The 21,012-nt window shown below is 41.6% G+C and overlaps 1 protein-coding gene across 2 annotated transcripts in view; it reads right to left on the bottom strand.

Moving 5' to 3' along the window:
• STK39 (serine/threonine kinase 39) overlaps positions 1-21,012 on the bottom strand; it is a 296,052-nt gene that overhangs the window by 210,965 nt on the left and 64,075 nt on the right. For both annotated transcript variants that reach the window (XM_040971673.1, XM_040971675.1), the window contains exon 2: positions 13,037-13,149. In XM_040971673.1, coding sequence (XP_040827607.1) covers positions 13,037-13,149 — 113 coding nt within the window. The remainder of the gene's footprint in view (positions 1-13,036; positions 13,150-21,012) is intronic.

A 21,012-nucleotide genomic window follows, 5' to 3' on the forward strand; every position in this document is an offset into this window, starting at 1 on the left:
ATGTGTGTGTATGTGCATCTGCACACAACTGTTCTGAATAAAGTATAACTTACCATGGTCTAACAAAAAGAAGCAGCCATGCTCCTACCAACACAGCCACAACAGCAGCACAGAAACAAAGAAGGGCTGGGGGGCCTGCATGAGGATCTGCATGGTCCTGCCGGATCTCACATTCTTCTTCCCAGCTCCTCTGAATCCCTTGGTGTGGGGAAGGGAGTATCCCCCAGTCCTGCACCAACCTTTTACTGAACAATCTTGCTCTAATACTGTATTGCTTAAGGACATGACAAAACCCACTGCATGTGTAGAGAAAAACACACTGTGGAGAAAATCCCAAATATGCTGGGATACTAATAATGCCATTACAAAACCTTCGTAATACTTAGTATTTCTTTATTTTTTAAAAAAATAGAAATAGGGAGGACCTGGCTCAGTAACCTAGTTGCTAAAATCTTTGCCTTGCACGCACCAGAATACCATATGGGTGCTGGTTCATGTCCTGGTTGCTCCACTTCCCTTCCAGCTCCCTACTTGCCTGGGAACGCAGTCGGGGACAGTCCAAGGCCTTGAGATCCTAAATCTATGTGGGAGACCTGGAAGAAGCTCCTGGCTCCTGGCTTTGGATTGGCTCAGCTCCAGCTATTGCAGCCTCTTGGGGAGTGAATCAGTGGACAAAAGATCTTCCTTTGTCTCTCCTCCTCTCTGTATATCTGAGTTTCCAATAAAAATAAATACATCTTAAAAAAACCAACCAAACAAAAAATAAATAAGTAGGAACTGGCACTGTGGCACAGAAGGTGAAGCTGTCACCTGAAAACACCAGCATCCCAGAAAGGCACTAACTCACAACTCAGCTATTGTACTTCCTACCCATCCTCTAACATGTCAATACTACTTGGATGAAAAATTCTTCCTACAAAACTATGCCCCCTGGCCTGGTTTCTTTTCAAAACAGTGATGATGGGTTGCTACTTGAATCATTTCTTGGCAACAATCTCCCAATTACATTACACAAGCTTTTCCTAATGCACTAACTTCATTCACATGGTTAGGCAAAGATGATCATCCCTACATATAACCTTTTTGCTCCTATCCTTGAAGATTAGCTACAGTATTACCCCAAGAGTGAGAAAATTGACATGATGAACATATTTACTAAAAAAATTCTTATGGAATGAATGGGATCCAGGACTCTGTTACCTTAACTGGGTCACACAGTCCATGAGAGAAGCCTAATCTGGCAGAACTCTCCATGCTGGGAAGTGCTGGGGGAGCTCCCTGGGGGATAGCCTGAACATCTGCTCCCGTGCCAGGCTCCCAGGGGAGGTGAGGCTATGTAGCCAGGGCTCAGCCTTGGGAGTGGCAAAGCACCTGACTGAGCTCTGCAGGGAGGCACCAGGGAGGAGTGCATCTGAGAGGAAGGGGCATGGACACTGCATTGAAGGCCTCTGTCAGAGAGAACACAGGACAGGTTCTCGGCAAGGCCTGGGGTCTGACACAAGAGGGAGGGAAGAAAGCAAAGCTGGAAGTAAGGAAGATAGGGTACTAAAGTGCTCTGAATTTCAGACCAGGCAGAGTGTTCACCAGGGCAGGAAACACAAGGTCTGCACTGGAAGAAATCACACAACTCAGAAATCCAGACAAGGCTCCTTTGGAAGTCCAATGCAGTAACAGCCAAGTGCATCTTCTAAGTGAAAACCAAACCACAGCGCAGCACTGAATCATCTGCACCCATCTGAAAATCACTGTAAGTGAAAATCACTAGGAGTGAAAGCCAACCTTCAAGGGGGCAGCTAAAATGCCCAGATCCAACTGTTAAAACAGAGGCTCTGCTGACAGCCACGTCAGGGAGTCCAAAGGAGGACACCCATATTGCTGTCTCTACCTCTGCCAAACTTGCCATGTCAGGGCTGTCATAGACTTCTCATGTGGAAACAGGAAAAATTGCTGCGAAAAATAAAAACAAGTATTGTATGCCAGAAACAGGAAGAACTGGGATGGAAAAAGAGAGAGAGAGAGAGAAAAACCTTAAAAAAGTGAAAAAAGTAACTAAAGTTTGAATAGTTATGGCATTTGCTTACATTGTTGCATGGGCTTTGTTTTCCCAAGCAAATAATTTCTCCTCTACAATACATTGAGGGCAAGCAGGGAGGATAATTAACAAGGAACTGGTCCTCCGGGGCTGCACTCTGTCACAGCTGGCTTTGAAGTTTGGTCTTACCATTTACTAGCTTCATTACCCAGGCAGACTCTGCAGCATGTGTGCTGTGTTTTGTTTTTGTTTTCACAAAGAGAAAAAGATAATCCAAAAAAGAGATTTGCCATTCACTGGTTCCCCCCGCCAATACCAGCAACACTACCAATGCCTTCAACAGTCAGGGATGTACAGTGACAAGCTAAAGCCAGTAGCCAGGAACTCAATCAATGTCTCCCAAATGTGGAATTAAGAGTGTAACTAGCTGAGCTGTCACCATTTCCTCCCATGGTGTGTACTAGCAGAAAACTGGGGACAGAATATGGACTCAGTGTTCAACCCAGGTACTCTCATGTGCACCAGATATGGGTATCCCTGTTGGGTTGAATGCCCATTTTTATCCAGTGTCTTTGAGCCTCTGGTCACCACTCTGTTAGTACTAACATTCACATAAGATCCTTGTTAAATGAGGAAAACAAGAGCTACAGAATTCCCTGCAGAAAGCCTAGGCTGAAGGGTGATTTTCTCGGCTCACTGCAGTCCCTGTCCCTTCCTTGCACGTCACCAATCTTAACAGTCTTATGTCCCTATCTGAGCCTCAAAGACACAGAGGACGGATCTGAGATGCAGCAGTGGTACATGCCACATGAGTGAGGTGGGCTCAAGGAGCCTCCTATAGTGCAAGACAAGACCATGAGGCCATGAAACTTCACCTTCGTTCCTCCAACGAATGCTGCTCCCATCAACTCTCCCTATCTGCTTCATCCCATGTTTAATTCAGAATATCTTTTCCTATTTCACATATACTGTAAAGCTGGCTCCAATTCTTTTTGGAATAAGCAATCTAATTATATGTATATTTACATGACAGCTACAAAAATAAAGACCTGTATAAAGTTAAAAACCTAGTTAGTTGTATCAGTGAGATCATGAGAATTACAAAGCACTTAGGGGAAAAAGATTTTTACCTGGAAGACAAAAGTTTAATTGGGTCTTGAATTCAAAAAATCAGACTATACTAAACGGCTTCTGTAAATCCTAAACAAATTTGTTATCTGCTTGCTTATATAGTGGCAAAATGCCCTGATAGGCCTTTGGGAACTGGAAATCAAACCTGCCAATGCTCCACCATCATGGGCAGTCATCTCTGGGGCCTTACTACTCCTAGCTTTATTCTAGAACAGTGGATCTCCACCTGGCTGCACACTGACATCAACAGGGGAGCTTCCAAAGCCACCAATAACTGGGTCCTAACCCCAGGGGAGACTGATCCCAACCAGGAATGAACATTTTCAGAAGCTCCAGGTGATAGTTTATGTGGCCAAGGCTGAGAACCACTGATTTTAAGCCAAGCACTACAATGTATTACTTTTTCTTTCCGTGAAATAGGGTGAAATGCCTAGCTTCCAGGCACGTTCCCACAGTGCAACATAATCTAAAAAGGAAGCACACACAACATGATCTACAAAGGCTATCACGTGAAATATGTATTTCTAAATGCAAGTCAGAACCAAACACATCTTTTAAGATGTATGCAGTACCATCAAAGCATTTAATAAAAACTCCTTCAATGACACAGGGATAAGCACGTTAAACTACAGCATTTTTAGAAACATCATTTCCCTGGCTTCAGTTCCAAAGCACTGGCAACACTATGATGGTGAATTTAATCAATATTCATAAATAACCAAATACTGGAAGTAGCAGCGTTTTAAAAAATAAATAAAATAAACAAACCTCAACAGTTTCAAATGTCAGCCAAGAAATGGAAGAAAAAGCTTAACAAAGCTCTTGTAAAAGCAATAAACTTTTTTTTGGAATATGATTTTCAATCACAAAACATGACACAATAACTTTTGTTATTATAAAAGTGAGACACCAATAATGTAGTAAATGACTACCTCTTTGAGAGGAAAAGTATCAAGTGAGGAAGAAAGTACTCAAGAAAGAGTGACAAGCCAAATATTCTGTCAGGTATTATTTAAAAATGATTCAAAAATTGTCCCTTGCCACTTAGGTTTGTAATTATCTTCATGTGATTTGATATCTGAATTTATTCAAGTATAATCCAAGTGAAAGCAAGATTAGCAAGAGAAAATTTCTAGATAATTTGAATACAGGGAAACATTTTTTAAAAAATAAAGAAAGCATACATTCTGTAACAGCCTTAAGCAGAGTTTGTAGCCATGTATATAGTCCACACTCACTTTTTCCTGAGCTTTGGCACTGATGGATTTAACAAACCAAGGATGGAAATGCTCAAAACAACGAATTTCATACTGAACGTTTGCAGACTCCTTCTCCCTGTCACTACTCCCCAAAGCAGAACTACTGGCACTGTATTAGGAGCTGTTAGAATCCAGTGATGATTTAATTATACCGAAAGATGTGCATGGATTCTATGTAAATTCTATGTCATTTGGTATGAGAGAATTGAGCATACACAGATTTTGTTATTCATGGGCAATCATAGAATGTGTCTCCCATAGATACCTGGGGATAAACATATTTAAAGATAAAAGAAGCAGAAATCAAATAGTGATATTCCATAGCAAGTGGAGGTATGTGAAATCCTCCAAGGCAGCAGGGAACTCGTCAAGGGTGAAGGAGCATCATGAACTTGCTGACACAACACGATGTGTGTCCCAAGCCTTCTTGCTTGGTTATGATGTCATAAAATTAAGCCTCTGCAGAAACTGTCTTAAGACTTTTACTTGGTAAGGTAAGGTTGTTCATGTAGTTATTTTCCTCAAAAATAACATAAGGAGGAAAACAGAGAATGAAACAGCGATACTGGAATATTGTAAGGAAACACAAGGAGAAAGAGGCATTTTCTTCAGAGTTGGTTGAGTTGGCTAGCATTTGGCACGGTGGTCCAGTCAAGGGGGGCAGTTGAGAGTGTTTGGCACAGCGGTTAAGGCATCACTTGGGATGCTGCCTGCCCAGTCTCAAGCCCTACCTATACCTCCAATTCCAGCTTCTTCTAATGCATACTCCGGGGGCAGTGCACGATGCCTCAGGTATGTGGGTCCCTGACACCCAAGTGCTTGAGATTTAGATTGAGTTCTGGCCTCCTGGCTTCCACCCAGTACAGACATCTGGGGAGTGAAGTAGCAGATGGAAGACCTCTTTCAGACTCTATAAGCTTCTCTCTATATATTTCAGCTTTTTAAATGAAGTGAAAACCAATAAAATGCTTTTTTTAAAAAAAGAGATTCATTGGCAAACAGTAATATTTTAGGTGCACTGTATATGACATATCATACATATGTATACACACTCACACACACACACATATATATATATATATGCACACACATGTCTTACACAACTAGATTACAGTATCTTAGTAGTTCTGAAAGTCTAAGGCCATCACTGTGAGGAACACAATCAGACCCACCTACCAACACCGTTTTTCGATCCTTTAATTGTCTGTGATTGAATGTAATTTAAGAAGTCAAATCCAAGTCATCATTACAAACAAAAGCAGGAACAGGCATTTGCTAATGGTATCAGCTGGGACACCCATGCCCCATTTCAGAGAGCCTAGGCTGGAGTTCTGAACTCCCAAACCCAGTCTCCTGTGACTGCACATCCAGGAGGCAGCACATATACAGGTGCCTGCCATCTACGTGGAGACTCAAACTGAGTTCCGGGTTCCAGTGGTTGCAGTTATTTAAGGAATGAACCAGCATATGGAAGCTTTCCCTGTCTCTCTTCCTCCTCCCTACCTCTGCACCTCTCAAATAAAAACATCAACCTTTTAAGAAAAACAGTAATGTGTTTTCTCAGTTGATTTGTACACCTGAAAGCCTTAAAGCCAACTCTTGGCTTTGCCACTGTACTTGGCATCATCAATCAACAAGAGGGAACAGGAGGTGAAAGGAGTATTCTTCCTCATGCATGTCCCCTGTCCTGTGTCTGGCAACAGTGCCTGCAGCTTCTGCCACAGAACAGTCCTGCAAAACGGGACAGAACTCCTCCCAACCTGTTCCAACCTTTCCCAGCAGCAGCTTCATCAATCATGGAACAGAGCAAACCACAACAGGAGAGAAAATAACATGGGAAACCATGAAACAAATAAAACCATGATCTGTCTCAGCCCAAGCAACATTTTCCAGGAGTCTATGCACAGAGATTACAGTGAAGCGCAAGACAGGGAGGTGTAACTGAAAGTTATATTCCACTTGGGTGTGCCCACTTTCTCCAGCTCCAAAAAGGGTTGGGTCTTCATTGCAGGGAGCATAGAAACCCCAAATCCTCCATGTTCTTGTGATATTGCTTACTTTGAAAAATAACTGCTTGAAATGTTAGACATCAAAGCATTTCTAAAAATGATTCAATTAGTGTAATATAGTAAGATATTTAAATCTGATGTTCCAAAAATTTTCTCCCAACCAAATCACATAAGTTCCTATGCTAATTAATATATAAATAAATGCATTTATAGCATTTATTCTATTTCATTAAAATGTTTTAATGTCTTCAAAATAATCCCATGTGTAAGTCTCTCCTCAATTGGGCTGTAATTGTACAATATTAAATTTTATGAAAAATAATTACAAAGCTAAGTGGCAACAGACAGCTGATGATACAAAATTTCATTGTTGAGGCCTGAATATTCAAGATAGTACTGTTACCTTTTAGGATTTTTAGGGTTCAAAGAAGTAGTGCAGTCAGCTAGAAAAAATTTTATTTTAGGGTATAGGGCAAACAGCATGTAGGGGAGGAGTAAGCTTATGGTGGGGATGGACCTTGCCTGGACAGCAAGCAGGGGTGTTGAAACCAGGCTTTATTCCATCTGAGCAGCAGGCACAAGGGATTTGTTAAACGAGGTGCAGAGAACCACATGGGCCCTGATGAGGCCAGTGGGAGATGTGTAGAAAGGCTCCTAGGTGAAGCTTACAATGCACCACCTTAGCAGTTTGGAATGTTCCCAGGTGCTGGGATTGCCGAAGCACAAAACATTTCACTCGCCTTCAGATGAACTCTCAGCTCAGTTTCATGAGGTCTGAGGGTTTATGCCCAGTGTCCTAACAAGCACTATCTTTAGTGGAGCAGGCCTGCAGAAGAGAATGAGAGGCAGGCGGACTGCTCAGAGAACTCGCATCCTCAGGTTCAGTTTTGAAATGCCTGCAATGGAACCGGAAACTAATTCAGCATGTGGGAGGGACCCAAACACTGGGGCCATCCCATCACTTCCTGGCTCCTAAAGTACACACTGGCAAGAAGCTGGAGATTGAAGCAGGAGTGAGACTAGAATCCAGGCATTCCAATATGGGATGTAGGCACTCTAACTCGGAGATAAAACAAACTGTGTTTAATGCTCTGCTCGAGGGGGGAAAGAAACCCAGCCAGATAGATGCAGTTTGCTACCATAAATGACAAGAAATTAGCTGGCATATGAATAACTAATCTATTAAGTAGAATATTCTTAGATTCCAAACTAATGGAAAAATACTTGCATAGATGCAACAAAGAAAATACACATGCAAAAGATCCCACTGTTTTGAGGATAAGCTAGAAACTTTTTAACCAGTATAGCCTTTCTCCAATAAACAAGATCTGATGGCGTCTCAATACAATCCCTTAGATGTGCTAAAACACTGCAAATGAGGTGTTGAGGGTGGTTTTAATTCCCTTAAATCCCAAACAATTAAAAGTAAGGGCAAAGAAAATATATCACTACAAGTGTTACACAGAAATTCCCAACTATCATAATTCATTCAAAAAAGGATGAGAGAAATCTGTGTGGTAGAATGGTTAAGGGAGTACATACTGATTCCACATGATCATTAAATCGAATGCATCACCTGATATTTACTCCTGCAGATTATACCTAATTCATTCCTCCAAGGAGAAGAAGGACAAGAAAGCAGCAGAAAGAGAACAGACCCAGAAAAACAAGAAACAATCGATTACTTGTGATTAGAAATAACCAAAAAACCCAGCAGAATAAAGGTAGTGCCTTTGTGCGGGAGAGAAGGGGGGCGGGGATCTTCTTTTATCTATGAATACAGTCAATGAGTACTATACATCAGCAAAACACTGATGCAGGAAAAACAGCAAACGTTGAATCTATCTCCTTCAAGGCTATTTAATAACAGAGAAATACCTCCATTATGTACACAAGAGAAAAGATAACACTCTTATCTATCCAAACCTATGAATTTACAGCAGATTTTATTGTCCCATTTCAGTGTTAGAATGACTTGATTCTATCTTTAATTACAGAGCATGATCTGCTAGTAATTTTATATTTAGTCAAGTGTTTCAAGGTTGAGATATTGTTAAAAGAATACTTTTAAACGTATAATATCACACTGCAGAGATAATGAAGATACATTTTGGCATTGACTGTAATTTCTCACTGAAGGATGAGGGAGGCTGAAGACCAGAGGTGAACTTGATTTGTCCAAGGTCATGGGTGAGCCATTCTGCAGGCGACTCATGTGAAGAACACAGAGCACCTGACCAGGCAGCTCTCTGCTCCTCCATCACAAGATGTGTCATTCATCCCTTCTCTATAGGCGCTATTGTTTTGAAATGACTTTGCTCATATCTGTCATCTATCACAAAGTATTTTATCATTACATAATTCATCACATAATCATTTAACTACTCTTTTTCAAAACAACAACAAAAAGTACTTTGCACGGCCCCACGGCTATGACCTCTTCTATGAGTGTAGCTCTTCTGTACCCAAAAACTAAGCTGTTAAGTTTTAGTTGCATTGGTGCATGTGCAGGCATGAGAAAATGAGGCTGAATGTTGTTCTGCAACTAGACACTAAAGACAGACTAAAAGTACAACAGCTCAACATTAGAGGGGAAAAAAATTTCAGAGTGAAATGGTCAAAACCTTATCATCAGAAAGCATTATAAGGTGATGAACTAAAATATTCTGCAATGCTTGAGTAAGACTAATGGGGATATCCTGGAACAAGTGGACTTGACGGTAAATAGAAGGGAGGACTGTCACGTTTACTGAGGGTTTCTGTTACCCAATGACAGACTGGAAAAAACAGATGACATCCAAGAAGAAGGCAGATTAACCCTTCTCATAGGTAATGACTTTAAGGCAATCCAAGTGGGCCTTAGGGAAGCATCCCTAACCCATAAGGTGGACCACAAACCAGAGCCCCCAAAGCCACCTTCACACAGATAATGATAGCCTGCAACACAGCAAGAGTCATTTGTCAAATCCTGAATTCCTAATTCCCTCAATGGAAGACACTAAAGGATAGTCATCTGTCCATCTGCTATGCCATTTCTAAGTAGTACAAGAAAAGAACAGACAGATATTCCCAGTGGGAAAAATCTCACCACCCCAAAACACAAATGAAGAGACCCATTTCCTAGCTCAGAGTACAGAAACCCTCTGTTTTCCTAGTATCCAGTTTACTTAGTATCTGCCACTTGTGAGCTTTAATAATTACAGAGTTAAGAAGTTCTGCCCTAAAACTATAAATAACTCCAAGAGGGTATTCAGTTCACTATAATTAATCATTGCATTACTGTGGGACTGACAAATGTGGGGTTAACAACAAATGTGAGACTAACAAATTTCAGAAATTATCCAAATGTCTGTGTTTGGATGATGAGGAAGATAAAATAGAATAGCAACATCCCACCTTGGCTCTAGGAAGGAAGATCTTTATAACCAGAGAGAATAGGAAACAGTTAAAGGCCGACCTCTAAAACACACATGGAAATTTATAAGAATATACAGAAAAAAAGCACTACTTCAACAACAACAAACAGCAAGTCAAGGAAAACATTTGTTCTGCAGTATTCTAATATGATTGTTATTTACACCAAAACGAATTCCCAATGCAGGGTCTGCCCTATCCTCCCATGCACCCACACACTCAAGCTCACCCTTTTTAGAGACCAACACACAATGCAGAAGTTCACTAAATATATGCATATTAGGTCTAGAATGATCTTATCTTTGAGGAACAATTCAGTGCTGATTTTACAGGTATAAATTTGATTTAAATTATCCACTATTTAGAACCACGATCTCATCTGACATTTCTATTCTTCCCTTTGTTTTGACGCAAGCTGGCACTGTCATGAGTACTTGGCTACACAAATCATGACCAGTTGAATTCTTCTTCAGCAAAACTGAGAACCAACTCCATGACCATTGGCAAATCTACTGAGAGCCTCCACTACATAAATAAATAGAGTTCAACCAGGGTCAGTTGTGCAAAACTGCCGTAGTCTGCCCTATCTGACCCTAACTTACTCTTATAGGACCAGGAGAATGGGAGGAGGGAGGAAACACAGTCAGGAGATAGAACAGCTCTACTGGGGAAATAGATGTTCCAATAGCCAGCAGACAGCTGGTAACTATGACTTCTGTGACCTAACACTCTCTCAAGATAAAGATACCAGGGCTATTGTTTCTTGTAAGAATAATGGCTTCCAGTGAACAACGCATGACACAGTCTGTGAGATGACACAGTGTGCTGACCTGGATATGATACACACTCATGGAATTAAAGGATTAGGAGGATACCGGATGCCTAAACACTGCCAAAATGTGAGCCTACAGAAATAATAGAAGTGCGAGCAACAGCAGTATTAGAAGCTGAAAGGATGACAGCAGCTCTGTTTCACAATCCCATGTGCCAATAATCAGGCCACAAAAGTCTGGCGACCTTAAGAAGATTACACTGAGAGTTATTTTCCCTGTGAAGAGGGTCTGAGCAAAGGATGCCCTGAAGAAACATAAATCATCCTTCCTTCTCACTGACTGCACACGAAAGACACAAAAAGGCAAAGATTCAATGTTAAGCAATGTCCAAAACAACACAGTAATGTATCTTTTTATATTAAAAATAAAAAATTGGCAAAAATATTATACTCTACCACAACATGGATTTTAAGGGGAAAAAAATGAAGAAAAAATATGCCATTGCTCAAAAGCAAACTTATAGATACCAAAAGCTTGGGTTTGGGTAGCTAAGCATAAAGCTTAAAGGGTGTAAATCTTAGATGGTTCTGCCTAAGTCACAGGTACTTCTCCAAATGGCACTACCATGCTTCCTGGGCCCTGGGAAACTAAGAGACTAGAATAGCAACCTCCACGTGAGGTTCCAGCTTCTATCCTTGGCAGTCACACAACAAAAGCAAAACATTAAGGCAATGAAAGCCTGGGAGAGATCAAACCATAATCCTGGCCCAGCCCAGAGGCAGATTGTAGAACTGCCTGGACCCATGCACACAGACCTTACACACATATCCCATATACATCCTCTGCTGTGAGAGCTCCCGGATAACAATACTGTCAAATAGGATCACACAAGAAAATTTCTGAGTGATGCTTACAAATGATGCATAGGTTGAAATGCAGACTTCTTTTTCAAAAAAGTTAATATATACTTGTAAATTTACACTAGAATTTGAGAGCCTCTAAAGAGATCTTAGAGGTCTTTCAATTAAACTCTCTTTTTACATGAGTCAGTCAAAGTTAAAAATCACTGTAGTGGCAGAAGCAAGACCCAACTCTCCCCTCGGTTTGTTTCATTCCTTTTCCATTCACGGAAAGTGACCCTGAAAACTGGATGAAAAAGAGCACAGCTGTATTGCTCACCACTTTAGCAAGCAACAGACAAGCAGCATGCACTAGTAATCTCCCTAACAGCCAAACACACTGAAATCTTGAGGACTAAAGCATTAAAGCACATAATTTTTTTAGCTACCATTGAATTATGGGATTCCTTGGTTGAGTCTGAGTTTGGATCCCCCATCTGTTGCTTCAGCATCAAAGAAATCCATGTATTATGCAGCCTAACTTAAAATGTAAGGCCAAACCCGACCTGCAAAAGTACAGCTTTATTCTTGTACTTAATTTATACTATAGCGTACTGTAATTAAGCCTGAAATAAAAGCTATATTCTGAATAAAGACAAAAAGCTCTTGTTAATGGCATTCCATTCCCAAAGCAGAATATAACAAAAGGTCCCTTTATTTGGAGCCAACTGTCATTATACTTTGTAGCCTGTATAGAGCTATTGGACTAATATTTGTACTGGGATTAGTGCTGGGTTAACCAATCAGTTAACTCCTCCATTGCAGTGTTCCATTATCCTCCAACAAACAGCCACAAGGAAAAACAGAAAATTGGCAGGCAGAATGACAACTGTATTTATGAGATTAAACTCTCAAACCCTTCACAGTTTGCTGGGCAACTAATAACCATTTGCCAGGCTGTTCATTTAATAATGAGTCAGTTAAGCCAAAAACAAATGTTCCCTAAACCAACCAATGCCACCATCATCATCTCCACACTGACAAGCTCCAATTATTTATGCAGTGCTCCTCACTTAAAATAAGTACATATTGTCCTATGAGGAAAAACCAACACCTCTCATTAGCCAAATGCAAGTTACACTGCATTTTAAAAAAATAAGACAAAGATATGTGTGATTTTACAATTTATGGAAGCCAAAAGGACCAACTCACAGCCTGAGTCATCACCCATCACAGACCCAGGGTCACATGGCCAAGCACGCTCCCTCGATAATAAAGTGCAGTGCCTACTGAGTGTCTGCCACAGGGGTTAACCCAGACTGAGCAAAACACTGTTTGTGAATGCAAAGCAATGAATAGCTTATACAATATACAAATCATGTGTGACATCATTAGTCAGGGGGGTAGCAAAAAGAAGTAATGCAGACTACTTTCCAAGAAACACATTATTTCAAAATAAGAGATTAACTCAAACCACTAACACATTACTCTCTCCCCCACCCCAATCCCACCAGTCTGCTCTCACACACCCACAGGTTAGAAGAAGCAACCAGCAGGGGTGCCGTGCCCTTTTACTTACTAATAGTTCATCCATACTGGTCTGGCATTTCTCCAAGTTGATCCGCTTTATTGCCACCCGTTCTTGCCTGGGTTTGCATAGGGCAGCCTGAACCACAGCAGTAGCTCCACTGCCTGCAACAGAACAAAAACACCATCACCTGTCAAAAGACACACTGGCTTTTTACTATTTGTGACCTCATTCTTAAAGAAACACCCATGATGCTGAAGAGTCTTCTACTCAAGGTATCTAAAACATTGCTACCTGATAACTCTTCAAAGAATTTCTTAAGTCTTAAAACAATTAGCTAGAGACGGGGGTGGCAGTTGTTGCAAGTAGAAGGGAAAGGAACAACTCGATTTTTCTAGATGACAATATGTCTGAGGACACAGGACTTTGGGAGCTGAGCATCAGTGCACAGCCCTGCATGAAAGCCACTGGCATCCTCAGGTCCCACCATTCTCTACCTTCAGGGGCTCCTCATTTACTTTTGTCCAAACCAAATCAGGATGACCTGAGCTACTTCAAGGCTTCCATTAGAGGATAGGACAACTTAAATCTTCCAAACATGGTTTGGGTTTAAGTCAGGGCTTGCTCTCCACTTAGAAAGTCAGGAAATCAACTCTGGTAGTCTCTTGTTGGAAACACGGTGTTGGAAGATGTCAAGCCAACATGATGTAAATGTGTAATTACAAAAGCTCTTGGTATTCACAGGAATATCCTGTTTCTAAGGTTTCAAGATCATCAGCTAATGCACTCAAACTCCTAGGAGACAAAGTCAGGCTGTTATCCATATTTTATAAGAGCAAAATGTAGACGTGGAATGATTTGTGGCAGGGAACAAAGAGCTCTTAATCGAGTTTGTATTCCACAGGGGCACAAAGACCCTCAGGTTAAGATATCTCAATTCTGCAAATCATGCCAAAAGTGTCATTCTAATCATATAAATCCTCTGCTGCTGCATGACAGCCAAGGAGAGAAACCTCCTGTGCTCAGCATTTAAAAAAAAGGGGGTGGGGTACGGGGAGGGCCAGATGTGGCCATCTAGCTTTCTCCTGATATATGTCTCCTAATAATATTTTTTTTCCGATAATATTTTTCGACTAAGCCACTGAATGTATTCAAAAAGGGAAAGAGGGTGAGAAATAGTTCTGGAACTAAGAAAGAGAGGTATTTGCTTTCCTAATATGCATCACAAAAAGAGAACAGCATTCCCAATGTAACCCAAGTCCCCCCCTCTCTCCCACCCATACACACAAAAAGCAAGTACCCACAAGCAGGTTTGCAGGACTGAAACTCTGTCTCCCATCTTACCCATGGCTTTATTATCAGCTCTGAACCCTGACCCTGTAAATCCCTCCCCCTCACCCAGTTTCCACTATGAAGGTTCCCATTCCAGGAAAGCCAAATCTGTGACCAGGAGGGAAGGAAGTTCATGGCTCTGACCACCCACGGTACAAGAGGCATCTGACTCACGTTAATTCCCTTTACAAGCCTGCACAATTTCACTGTCTCCTTTTGCATGGAGAAAACTTGCCCAAGGTCAAAGAGCCAGTAAGGGCCAGGGCAGAGATCTGAATCAGGTGTGCTGGACTCCGAGGTCTCAGCCTGTTTCCTCCTTTCTGCAAAAGCAGAGCATACTCTTCTTCAATGTCCTTGACCTTGCTTAGGAATGTATTTCTTACAGTCCTGCGATTTGACATAGGAAACTACGGAGACAGAAACTGCTGGTGAACTTCTCTGTGGAGCCCAGTTTCATGAGATGGTGTCCCTGCCAGAGGCTAGCTAAGGGCCTTCCTCATCCTGACTCCTCACCTCCAACCTGCTTGCTCTGTCAGCTAAGCTCCTGCCAGAGCAGATCACAGAATACTGGGGGCAACCCACAAAGTTCCAGACACCAGAGCTAAACACTACAAAGAGCTCCGCTGACTGCAAAGTGTATTTTCCAGTCTCCTGAACAACAGACCACCCCTGAAGGCAGCCACAGAGAAAGTGCTAAGTAGCTGGTTAGTGCTGGGGTGGTGCCCAGCAGAGCTATCAGTAAGCACCTCTAACTAGCTACTAAAAGGAGGCCACTTTTGAACTCTACCCACTGTAAGTATGTCCTACCCCTGAACCCCATTCTTCCAGGCTCCATCTGCATCTTAGAACATTCTCAAATCTAGGGAAAAGAAAAACACAGAAGAAGAAAGCAAAGCAAATTCTCAGCAGAGATGAAATAGGCCAAGTATGGAATTTGGGACTACCTTTTACAAACTGTTTAGTCTCTGATCATAAAAGTCTCCTGGTTTCCAAAACACAGCCAAGAATCAGGACACAATTAAGGAGTCTACAAAGGTGGTGGGGTAAGTCTTTTAGTAGAGTGTGCCAGGGGATCACTATGATTGCTTTACAACTTACACTGCATGAAGAACATCTGGCTACCTTGCACCCCTACTCAGAAATTCATATGAGGCTTCCATGGCCCAGCATCATCACAAGGCCTGAATGCATTGAACCCTTCATTCAACACTATGGGAGATGCCAATCTGATCCAGACACCTCCCACTGCAGGAGACATCAAGAATGAAGTTGAAAGCAGGGAGGGGGGCACCTGGAGGATAAGCCCGTCAAATGCCTCACTGCACAGAAGAGGAAACAGTGGCCTGAGATGAAAAGGGACTTTCATTCATTTTCCTGTAGTGTCTGCAAAGTAGGATTAGGATGCCGGGACAAGCCATCCTTATCCTTATCTGCCACTCTCTGCACCAGGCTGGTGTTTTTCCAAATTGCCAGTCGGGATCCGCTGGTTCTGCAATCAGCATGCTGTGTAGAGGTCAGCGTTTCAGGAAGGGAAATAGCAGGCTCTAGCTCAGAAATTAAAGCGGAGAATGCTTCTGGGAACCACGGTTGCTGTCACACCCAAAATGGAATGAAACATTTTTTTTTATTGTGAGTTATGATAAAAAATTTTCAAACTTCAGATAGGCATAGAACCTTATGGCTAAGATACCTGTTAGGAAACCTGCATCTCAGAGTTAGAGTTCCAGCTCCAGCTCCTATTACCAGCTTCCTCCTAATGCAGAAGCAGCAATGATGGCTCACTTCAGCCTGTTTCTGCCACTCATGAAACAGACTCAGATTTCATGTCCAGCTCTCGACTTTGACTTGGCCCAGCCCCAGCTGTTGCAAGCCTTTGTGAAGCAGTATATGAGAATATGCACTCTCTTGCTCAAATATATGTTTTAAAATTGTCATCCTATATCAAGATTCTCAGGATGAGAGCAAATCCATAATCTAAAAAGGAGAGAAGATGACCTAAAGACATGATTCTAAAAGACGTTTAGAAACAACCTGTCTTGCTTGAAGGGTGTTTATGTTTTCTCATAGTGAAACAAGAAGCTACAAATGGAGGACTTGTAAATCTACGAATTAGACAAGTGTTAGCAATAAAAAAATGAGATAGTAGCAATTAACATGTTAATTAGAACCTTGTCTTTATCTTTTGAATAATCTACACTACTTACATGCAGCATTGATATTTAGTAGTGTATTTTCAATGAAGTATGCACTGCTTCAGGAAAAGGCTCTTGACATTTTATGAATTTCCTCCACTTTATGCTTGACTCCTATTTCAAGTGAAGTACAACATTCTATAGGGAAACAGCCAACATACACAAGCTCAGAGTGTGGCTTCACATCCTTTCAGCTTGCTGACTTGCATTACTCTATCTCCACTCTCAGCTGGTGAACAATTCCAGACTAGGAACAACTCATCGTAAGTGTGGGCTAGTCAAGAAGTCAGCAGCAACCAGAGGAGCGTCTTTGAGCTCATAACCAATGTGCAGCCTGTCCCTCAGGGTGATGCATCCATGCTCTTTTTCCTTTTTTACGGGCTGGAAAATGGGCATATTCAAGGAAAATATGCCAGAAAATGGCTTAGCTGCCTTTCCCACATTCAGCTATCCAAGGAAATACTTCATGGGAATATATTTCATTACATATTATGGCTTTGGAATTCACTATATGTGTAACAAATGAGCATAAAAGGCATGGATGTTTCTTGCACAAAAATCTTCACAGTCGTCAATAATAACATGGACAACAGTATGTTTAAGGTTCCAATTTCTATGACCCATGAGATAGTTTTCTCTTTCTATGGAGTGCCAGGGTTAAAAATGCTTTCCTTTCACATAACAAAAACAGATTCTAACAAATGCAGAACATCACGTGTCCTTTTTGTGTTCTTATAGTCAGAAAGTACTGCTTATCAGCAGTAACTATTCCTAGCCTAGACTTCCTATGGCTTTTTCCTTCTCTATTATGCAACCTCTGCCCCTGTATGTCTAATTCAGTGGTATTCCCATTAAACGAAGCAGGATGCCTTAGAGTTAACCAAAATAAAACCTGGATACATTATTAGCTATTTAATCAAATGTGGGGCAAATATACTTAATAGCCACGAAAGTTTAAGTACAAGAAATTAGCACAATGATGTTTGTTTCTATTAATCTATCAACAAACAGTAATTAATCTCCTAGCACATGGCAGGTAGCTTGCTAAATAATAGAAGTTCAAAGGTGGCCACTCCTGCTACAAACTGAATAATCCCTCTGAAGGATCATTTCCCATACAGACAGGTTAAAAGAGATGATTGGAACACTGCTGTGGACGAAATGTGTTTCCCAAATTTCAGACCATAGACTTTGAGTTGACACATGACTGTATTTGGAGATAGGGACTTTCTGGAGGTAAATGAGGTTGCTCACTTCAGGTCGCAGAGAGGCATGAGTCCTCACAAGAAGACACAATGGAGGACTCACTCTCTCCCCACTTCTCCATAGAGTACACAGAGTGAAGATGCTCATCTAAAAGGCTGGACAGCCCCCACCAGAAACTGAATGGACCAGCATCTTGATCTCAACTTTCAAGCCCCAAGAAACATGAGAAATGCATTTCCATAGTCATTTAGTTTATCATATTTTGTTATGACAGGGCAGACTAAAGCAAAAAAAAAAAAAGAAGAAGAAGAAGAAGAAAAAGCCTTTCACTGTTGATTGAGTCACCTTCTCACTAACACCTATTGTAAGCAATGAGAGGGCTGGTATGCACACTGGCACAGGGGACTGAACCTTTACTTGGGATGTCACATCCTGTACTGTAGTGCTACTTTAAGTCCCAGCACCTGTGCTTCCAATCCAGCTTCCTAGCCATCTATCTGGGAGGCATTGGGGGAGTGAACCAGGAGGTAGGAGATTGCTTTCTTTCTGCCTCTGCACTTCTCAAGTAGACATTTTTTTAGGTTCCAAGAATTTTACTCTCCACGGCACTGATTCTCTCTGTGATATTTTCTTAATGGGCATAATAAAATCTATCTATGGTGCTTAGTGGCATGTTTTCTGGGTCATGTGGAAAGCATCAACTCAGTAAATGTTCAGCCCTCTCTTAGGGACTCATTTCTCCATCTCTACAGGAGGTACACTATCATCTCTAGCGGGGCTGGGGAGCACCTTGTCCAGGCACCTTATCATTTAGTCTGGCACTGCCAACATAATGGCAGGAGGGACCTGAAATCCAATGAATCTATGGCAGGCTAATTTTTTTTAAGTTGATAAATCTGTACAACCCAAATGATGTTACAAATATCCAAATGGCCCTTGGAATACAAACACATTAAAGTTCCCCACCACAATCTGATCTTACAGCACTCAAGGTAAAACAGGACAAAAGATCTCCTTACCTTAGTACTAAATTATATTTTGCTTGGTACCTAAAAGAGTCAGTTGGTTTAAAAAGAGGAAAGGAGAGTTACATTTGGAAATCAAAAGACTACTTTATTCTTATCTGATATGACATGGCAAGAGTCTGAACTCTAAGTGATAACTCAGAGGATTCAGAGGAGCCATGAGTTAATAATATTCTAAAGCAGAGCATCTCACTTGTAATGTACTTCAATATCCAACAACAACAACAACAAAAAGATTTGAAAGATTTGAAGGCATCTATGTCTGATCAGATTGCATGGTTCAGATCTCAGCCACATCCTAATATCAGGATAAATTAATCAACTCCCTAGTCAATGTGCCCACTTGTAACATGGTAATGACAATACCTAGCTCATAGGATAGTTGATGCACAGAAGTTTGCAGCTGTGCCCAGCACAGAGTACGTACTAGCTAAACCCTGCCTAGGACTATTCCTTAGGGAAGTCTCTCCAGACCAACTGTTAGCCTGTCAATTCATCATTTTAATGCTATGTAAATCTAAATGCCCTTCAAAAAAGCTCACAGGCAACAGGCTTGTGGCACAAAAGGTTAAGCCACTGCCTGGGATGCCCGCATCCCATACTGGCACATCTGAGATTAGGACCTGGCTCCACTGCTTCTGATCAAGAATCTTAGTAATGCACCTGAGAGGCAGCAGATGCTGGCTGCAGCCACCCACATGGGAGAGTTGGGTGGATTCCCTGGCTCCTGCTTTGCCCTGACCTGGCCCTGGTTATTAAAGGATTATAACAGACAACTGACATATGGAAAAAAATACCTCTGAAGCTGTGCCTTCTTAAAATGATCAAAAGAAGTAGAAAGATATATTTTTAAAGATTTATTTATTTTTATTGCACAGTCAGATATATACAATATAGAGGATAGACAGAGAGGAAGATTTTCTGTTCGTTGATTCATTCCCCAGGTGGCTACAACGGCTGGAGCAGAGCCAATCCAAAGCTAGGAGACAGGAACTTCCTCCAGGTCTCCCATGCAGGTGCAGGGTCCCAAGGCCTTGGGCCGTTCTTGACTGCTTTCCTGGGCCACAAGCAGGGAAATGGATGGGAAGCAGGGCCCCAGGGATTAGAACCGGTGCCCATATGGAATTCCAGCATGTGCAAGGCAAAGACTTCACTGCAAGGCTACTGTGAAAGGTCCGTAGAAAGATATTTTTAACGGCCACATAAAACAGTAAAAAAAATATTTTTAAAACACATTATGAATAAGCTATGTATTTTAAATGTTTGTGCCAAAATAAACATGTTTGAATTCCATTTTCACATGAACTTTTTGAAGCATCCCTATTTCTTGTAATGAAATATTTCCTATTTGAATAGTATTGTTGTCCTACAAGTAATAGCATGGTTTACTCAGCCCTTGTCTTCTTGATGAGTATTTCCTTTAGTTACAGTCTTCCCTCTCAAAAAGTGTGGCAATAAACATTATATTTTTAAAATATATGTGCATTAGTCCTTATGAACTATTTTTTTTTTAAGTTAGAGGTCAGATGGATAGCATTAATGCCATTCACCTCAGACACTGGTGCTGGCCACTGGAGGCAGTCCTGTCACCCCAGCCTACTCAATTGAGCAGCACAGAGCCAGGGTACTGAGCGGGGCTGGGCCATCTCTGCTCCACAGAGGGCCTCTCGGAACTTCATCATGCTGCCTGGTGGCAAGTAGCCAAAGAAACTACCAGTTTTGGGTCAGCTGATGCCTCCCACCCTTCCCTCTCCTCCACCTGTTTAAATCTCAAAGACCACAAGGCCACTTGAGGGCCAGGAGCGGACTGCAGAGGGCTTGGGGGAATGAATGTACAAGTGATCCTATTGCAGGGGAACAGCTCAGCCACACTGCCTCAGCCAATTGTTCCTACAGGAGTTTGCTAACCTCCAAGACTGTCTTGCAATTCAAAGGAAATTTGATAATGCAAAATTTCATCTCAGACCTCCTAACTTAGTGAAGGCGGCAATTAATTTTCGTTTTTTACTTTGTAAATGTTTACTTATTTTCATTTATTTCAAAGGCAGAGCAACAGAAAGAGTGAGTGAGTATGTGTTTGGCTAGTTCACTCCTCAAATGATTGCATAAGTCAGGCCCAGCTGAACAAAAGTCAGGAGCTTGCAATATCATCTGGGTTTCCTACATGGCTGGTGGGGAACTAAGTACTTGAGCCATCATAGACTGTTTCCCAGGATTCATTAGCAGAGAACTGGATTAGAAGCAGGGCAGCCAAAGCAGGCACCAGCACCCT

This window comes from Ochotona curzoniae, unplaced genomic scaffold, assembly GCF_017591425.1.
Source record: "Ochotona curzoniae isolate NIBS_2020 unplaced genomic scaffold, NIBS_Ocur_1.0 contig_2210, whole genome shotgun sequence".
In the NCBI taxonomy this organism is placed as follows: Eukaryota; Metazoa; Chordata; class Mammalia; order Lagomorpha; family Ochotonidae; genus Ochotona; species Ochotona curzoniae.